The sequence below is a fragment of the Neltuma alba genome, unplaced genomic scaffold (assembly GCF_004799145.2).
Source record: "Neltuma alba isolate B1F8T4 unplaced genomic scaffold, ASM479914v2 tig00012259_pilon, whole genome shotgun sequence".
NCBI classification, from domain to species: Eukaryota; Viridiplantae; Streptophyta; class Magnoliopsida; order Fabales; family Fabaceae; genus Neltuma; species Neltuma alba.
In genome coordinates, this window is record NW_021636785.1 from 209486 (window position 1) to 216983 (window position 7498).

Consider the following 7498-nt stretch of genomic DNA (forward strand, 5'->3'; position numbering starts at 1 on the left):
AAATTGACTTTTTAATTTCTGTCGTTTCATCTAGTTCTGATAGTGTTTCGGATACAGTTTCCAATAAGAGAATATTTATGTTTAATTATTAAAAAAAAAAGACATAAAATGTATAAAGGAAAATTGATGAAATAAAATCATCATGTTATTTTTCCTTTTACAATATGTTGCTGCTGTGACCAATGAATGATAGTTGCGGTGGGCTTGGGGATTAAAAGCAGACACATGGGCTCATATTCACTGCGATTGTGACGGTGCTTTATTTTATTTTCTTAATTTGTTTTTTTTTAAGATCTTGATTATTCAAATTACACAAATCATTTACCGGAAAAAATCCAGAACTGTCTTGACTCTGGTGAGGAATGATAAACTAAGGGGTGTTTGGTTTGTGATTTATACAAATCGAGACAAAACTCTTCTTACATACTTATTTTGAACACCATATTAGTTTTCACTCAAATACTCCTAAATAGTTTAACATTACACTGGTTTCTTACTCTCCTCGTGGCGTTTATGTCTGCCACTACCGTGTTAGAAACTTCTATTCACCTTTTTCAATTGCAACTTACAAATGATGTGGCTTGAGTGGCATAAAATTTCACCATGGCACTGGTACAGATCTAACTATCCCACTTCATTTTCTAGGAGTTCTCAAAATCTACTGGGATAAAGGATTCCATGTTCCAAAATTTCTATCAAAATTTGTGTATTTTTATTTGTAAAGAGAATTAAAAGTTAATTTTAGCCCCCACTTTCATCTGATTTTTTCTTTTGGCCCTCCCCACATTAATTTCTAGATCTGTCCTTGATGTTGAGATTGTGAATATGAATAAGGAGATGTTTGAATGGAAACAAAACCATGATTTTAAAGTGTTTTTATGATATACGAAGTAAATATATGAAGAAATTTGTATTGATTTACGGAAAAGTACTTTTTAAAAACACTTTTGGGATAATGCAAACACCCCCTAAAAAGGGTTTAGTTTTGTAGAAATCTCAACGTAAAACTTAGCTGAGTAAATATAAGAGCTTTTCTTTTGTATAGTATTAAAACATTATTTTCTTATATCTGGCAAAAAAGGTATTTTTTATAATGTTTGCTATTATGATTTATTAAACGAATAAATGTACAAATTAGCTTGCAAGGTGGCTCAAAACTCATGCTCCCCCATCTTTGATTTGCGAGAAAAAATTAACATGGAGGTAAAATAACAATAAAAATGATTTAAAAAATTGAATTGGCAACCTATTCATGCAATATTTCTTTATGCGATGGGGAGGCAAGTCGACATTGCTTCATGTTATCAGTGACAGAAATAACATTAAATTGTTTTTGTTGAGATTTGAATTAGATTGAATAATAGTTTAAAATTTAATTTTTTTTTAAAAATAATGATTTTCATATATATATTTTTTTCAAATTTGCAAATTAACAGACTGCTTTTGTTCTCTGCTTTTTAGATAAAAATTTCAAAATAAAACTAAAATTTACCCCGTCTGAATTATGTATAAATAATCTACTTGACGAAAACAACGCCATTTGAGGGGCAAATAATTGGGCACTAACACCTTCGTGTCCAGGACTCTGATGGTGTCATGATTTAAAAGAAGTAGCTGAGCAGTTATTACATGATTTTAGCTTGACTTGGTATTTAATTGGTCATGTTCATGGTAGGAGGATGATTAGTAGAGGGCATAACAGTTTAGCAATATCTAAAGATCTCATGTTTGCTGATATTATTGCCAACTGAATTTAGCAGCAGTAGCTAGAATGTCACAATGATTTGATTTCTATACCACATATTTGGAAACTGATGATGCTCGTCTTAACTGACATTAGGATCATCATTAGATACTTTTTACAGTAAAATGAAAGAGATGGACTAGAATTTCATAGGAATCTCGAAGCCATGATGATTTTAAATTAATGATCCCAATAGAAATTGATATTTAATAACTGCATTTATTGGGAAAGCATTATCTGTCAAGAAAATCCTCATCACCTTTCAAATTCATTATATTTTAAGAGAACGTATATAAACGTGTCTGATAGTATTATTTGTCAGCCCCTAAATGTTAAATCATTAGATTTATAAGTCTCTCTATTGACATACATCCTTTTCAATTAGTTCATATCTTATATAGTCTCCTATTCTCACATGAACTCATACTTCACTTCCAACACTAAGTAATATATACTCCCTCGGATGCTTTATGTACATTGCATTTCGACGTCTCAAATGTGTATTACTTTGCATGGGTTTTCGGAGTATTTAATGGTTTTTTTTAAAAAAATATCCTTTTTCTGAAATTATAATGAACTTTTGGGGTTAATCAGGAGTACAAATAGAATTTTCTTCAATTGTAAGACTTTTTTTTTAATGAGGTAATTGATTTTCTTGGTCCCAACAAGAGAGTTGAAAGTCATCTACGTTTAGAACCGAAAGGAGTAAGTATAAGTAACAAACTTCAATTATTTGATTTCTTTTTATATGATTAAAGACAAGTTATTCAGTCTGATCAGATTGCAGAACATTATAGAGATAGAGTTGGTTGATGCATGCAAGTTGGTTCACGTGGAGCCGGAAGTGAATTGGCATGGCAGGTGCAGTAAAATTCTCAAATTGTGAATCCTGTACGAGCAATCAGGTCAGCCACAGTAATATGACCATTTGTTGCCTAATAAAATAGTGGAAGTCCAACTCTCGAGAATCATGATGTCTGGTGTAAAAAGCATTTATTAGAAGCCATGAAGTAGGTTTGAGACAGATGTATAGCGCACACAAATTCTTTAATCTGTGTGGTTGAGAGTTCAAGAGAGCATTGAATTGAAAGATAATGCCAGTTTGGTTGTGCAAACCATTGTGACCACGTTAATGTCTTTTTCTCTCTGCGAAGCAAAACAAAGCCATCTTAAGTCATCCATGGCTGTCCCTAGCATCATGTGAGACTCTTTATTTCAGTGTCGGTAAGATTGTTATATATTGAGCGAATGAATCTTCAGCAATACTCATCAATTTTCTTGGGAAGCCTGATTGCTTCTGATCAGCTCAAAAGAAGTTGTGGATGCAGAACTTCAGTGCTAGCCATGGAGCAGTTATCTGCTTCTGGCTGTCTGTGTTGTTTGTGGGAACAGACATTTGCTACGGAGAGCAGAGGACAGTTCAGGTTGTTGGGGTTGGAGAATGTGCAGACTGCAATCAGAACAACATTAAGAGCAGCCATGCTTTCTCTGGTACATTGTCTTCTTTTATGAGCTTTTAATTTAATAATGTTTTGCTTTTGAGCTTTAAGGTTTGACCATTTTGTTGGAGCTGCTTTCTTCTTCCGGGTATTGTTCTCCAACTTTTGATCACATCAATAACTAAAAAAATCCCAAGATATAACAAAGAGAGGATATTCATAATCAAGCTAGTCATTTTACTTAAGTTGCATCATTTACAGTCATATAATCATGTACTTGAAGAGAATAACCAAAAAAGTGACATTGTATTACTGGTTATAAATATAATATCTAATTTTTGATGCAATTTGCACTGCAAACTAAATTTGATATTTAGGACTAAAGATAATACTCCTCCGGTCCTTAATATAAAACCCATTTAACTAATTTGATTAGATTAAGGAAGTTAGGTAAGTTAGTTAATTATAAGAAATGTGACGCGTTTTTCCTAAAATACCATAATCATCTTTCTTAATACCCCATCTTCCTTTTCTACTTGATTATGGTTGAAGGAGTATCCATAGGGGTAATTTAGAGAAAATTAACAAATATGAGAAATGGGTCTTATATTTAGGACCAAAACCAACTCAACAATTGGGTCATATATTAAGGATTGGAGGAGTATTATATACGAGATTTATTTTTCCTCTTGAGACTCATGCTCCCTCCTCCTCCCCTCCCTTTATTTCTCTGAAATTGCATTAATATACAATAAATTTGTGATTACGGAAAATTGGCACTCCCTGCCATTTCACTCAAATTAATTTAATTTAATCTTAAGAATGGAACTTTGAAACAGGATTTTTTTTTTTAATCACTGAATTCAACACCTCAAATCAGATGGACAAATAAAACAGATATATTGGGAGAAATGTTTACTTTAACAATAACCTGTCCTAAAAACAGAGTTAATTAATTTCAATTAGATAGATATATAATAATGTTTTGAGGGTGAAATTGCTGTGCAGGGCTGCGTGTGACTATAGATTGCAAATCACAGAATGGCCATTTCAAAACAAAAGGTGCCGGTGAGCTTGATGAGAAGGGAAACTTCAAAGTATCACTTCCAACAGAGATACTAAAAGATGGTGAATTGAAAGAAGAGTGCTATGCTCAGCTTCACAGTGCTTCATCTGCTCCTTGTCCTGCTCGTGATGGCTTGAAGAACTCCAAAATTGTGGTTAACTCTGAAAATGGCAAGCAAATCCTGAAGCCATATGAAACAGTCAAGTTCTCATCAGTAACTTGCACTTCAGCATTTTTTTGGCCTTTCAACAACTTCCCTCCTTTACCTAAACTACCACCTCTACCTCCAAAGCCTCACCATCCATTGCTCCCTAAGCTTCCACCTTTTAAACATTTTGGCCATCCATTCCCCTTCCCTCATCATAAAGTTTTTCCACCTCTACCTCCAAAGGTCTTCCCTCCTCTACCTCCTAAGGTCTTCCCTCCTCTACCTCCTAAGGTCTTCCCTCCTTTACCTCCAAAGGTCTTTCCTCCTATTTACAAGAAGCCTCTCCCTCCTCCTATCCCACTCTATAAGAAACCGGTCCCTCCTCCCACCCCGGTCTATAAACCGGTCCCTCCTTCAGTTCCTATTTACAAGAAACCTCTTCCTCCTCCTATAATTAGCAAGCCTTCACCAGTACCAGTATACAAGAAGCCCTGTCCTCCTCCTGTTCCAAAGCCTCTTCCTCCTCCTATAATTAAGGAGCCTCCACCAGTACCAGTATACAAGAAGCCTCGTCCTCCTCCTCTGACAAAGCCTCTTCCTCCTCCAATAATTAAGGAGCCTCCACCAGTACCAGTATACAAGAAGCCTTGTCCTCCTCCTGTGCCTGTATATAAGAAGCCTCTTCCTCCTCCTGTGCCTGTATATGTAAAACCTCTACCAGTACCAGAATATAAGAAGCCTCTTCCTCCTCCTGTTCCTGTCTATGTAAAGCCTCCACCAGTACCGGAATATAAGAAGCCTCTTCCTCCTCCTGTGCCGGTATTTAAGAAGCCTTGTCCTCCTGCAGTTCCATTCTTCCATAAGCCACATCCGTTTTTCAAGAAGCCACTTCCTCCTATTCCACCATTTTTCAAGCCTCATCCTTTTCCCAAGATTCTTCCACCACCAATCCCAATTTTCAAGAAGCCACTTCCTTATCCACCTATTCCAATTTACAAGCATCCCTCTTTCAAGCCTCTTCCTCCATTCCCAAAGTTGCCTCCTTTCAAGAAGAAGCCTTTTCCTAAGCTTCCTCCACTTCCGAAGATCCCCCAAAAGCACTTCCATCACCCCAAGTTTGGAAAATGGCCACTGGTGCCTCATTTTCCTCCTCATGCATAGACTACTATAGTTTTACAACTGGACGGAGAAGTTCTCAGAAGCCACATAGTGCAATAAGTTAATAAAAGTTATCAGTTAATTTTGTTAACTTATTGTGCAATCATCCATTGGGAGGGAATTTCTCAAACTAGAAGGAGCAACCGATTCACGTGCATGGTTTCTTTCTGCCTTTTGCTTTCCGGATCATTGGAGATCTATGAATATTGTTGCAGCAATAAAGCCTACAAGGGTATAGAGAAAGTGGATAGGAACGTCAGGAGTGACTGTAGAGAAAAAAAACGGAAGCAATGTTGCTATTTGAAGAAGCTTTTATTATGGTTAATGTGTGGGTGGTTATTGTTGGTTACATGCAGGGACTTTTTCTGTCTGTATCTGTGCTTGCTTATATGAATGCAGAATGATGATGCTAATAATAGTGGAGAAAAAGATTGAGATCTTCATGTTCTGAATGTAATTCCCATTAATTTATTACTCCTTTATGTCTTTGTTTTTGGTCAGTAGTACACTATTACTCTGCATGTCCATGTTATCCCTGGCTCTGCTTTAGAAGTATATCCCATTATATGAACCTCTAATTATTGAGCTTTTATTTAAGTTCATGACAGAAAAGAATAGTTTACTCTGTAAAAACAGAGGGGGACCACAAAAGACTAATTGCGCAATTAGACGAAGTTAACTAGTTCAGTTGAATTGAAGTGCTGATGAATGGATGCCTCGGGCAAGTAACGGAATTGATTACTTTTAGACTTCTTCTTTTTGGTTGATGCAAACCATATAATAAAAAAATAGAGAATATAAACGCTGACAAATGTTAGTCTGGTTGATAAGAAGTTGAACTACATCCACATGAGATATTGGCTTAAATCTCACTGTTAATATAAAGACTCTGTTAGTAAAAACCTTTTTATTCTTGGAATGATTCATCCTAGGCTAAAAATTACATAATTCACTTGCTAAGTTGCTATTATTCATTTTTTTTCAGGTTTTGCATAAAATTTGAGGCATGTCTATCGATGATTCTTAAATATTACTATTAGTCCTTAATATAAAATCTCGTTTGACTTTTATTTTTGTCATAAATATAAGACCCTAATCTACTTTGCCTCTCCTATTTATTTAATTTTTTTCCCGAGATAGTCTTTTTAATAATGATAATTCTATCTAATAAACTTGATTAACAATGATATTTTAAGAAAGATAACACCTATTTTTTACAAATAGCTAACTTAACATTTCTTTAATATACTCAAATTAGTCAACTAACTTTTATATTTAGGACCAGAAGTAGTAATACATTTTCTTAAAAATACCGTTACACATTTATTGACACTGACATTGACATTATTTTCAAAATATTAGTGCTGACCAGTCTTTTTTTTATTGTTATTTTTTTGGTCAAAAACTTTGATTTTTATTCATGCCATACCCCTCGATGTTATTTAATCAATAAAGTAATGTATTTTCTCTTAACATTGCATAATCAAGTAATAAATATAAAAAATGCAAGAGAGTCACACTGCCAGCGAATATAGTGTACTCCTATTTGTTTAAATCCCTACGACCCAGTCATTAATCAGAATCTTATTCTGTCATTAATTTTTATAATTTATTTCATGTCTTTTTTTTATAATCTCAGTTTTTATACTTATTAAGAAGGTTGAATTGACTCTTATCTTTACCTCTAGCTATTGAGCCTTGGCTCATATGACATTAGCCCATCCCTGTTATTGAGAAGGTTAGGGGATTGATATCCCTATGTGACCGGGAGAAGGGTGAGTGTCGTGTGTTTGGGTGGTATTTGGGTGGAAATAAAAGTATAATTTTAAAAGTGATTTTATAGCATATATGAAGTAAGTACCTGAGAAAAATTTTATCTCGACTCATGTAATATTATATTTTAAAAGTGCTTTTAATGGTTTCTAAACACTCCTTAAGATTGG

General features: G+C 34.5%; 1 protein-coding gene across 2 annotated transcripts; it reads left to right on the forward strand.

Annotated features, from left to right (window-relative positions):
* Positions 1-2973: 2973 nt before the first annotated feature.
* LOC114725631 (proline-rich protein 4) lies at positions 2974-6055 on the forward strand. 2 transcript variants are annotated; one of them, XM_028912159.1, is made up of 3 exons: positions 2974-3235; positions 4192-5063; positions 5133-6055. In XM_028912159.1, the coding sequence occupies exons 1-3, from the start codon at positions 3067-3069 to the stop codon at positions 5556-5558; spliced, it is 1467 nt and encodes a 488-aa protein (XP_028767992.1). In that variant the 5' UTR covers positions 2974-3066; the 3' UTR covers positions 5559-6055. The 2 variants fall into 2 exon arrangements, with proteins under 2 accessions (XP_028767992.1, XP_028767991.1); XM_028912158.1 differs by having other exon boundaries at positions 2976-3235; positions 4192-6055.
* The last annotated feature ends 1443 nt before the right edge of the window (positions 6056-7498 follow it).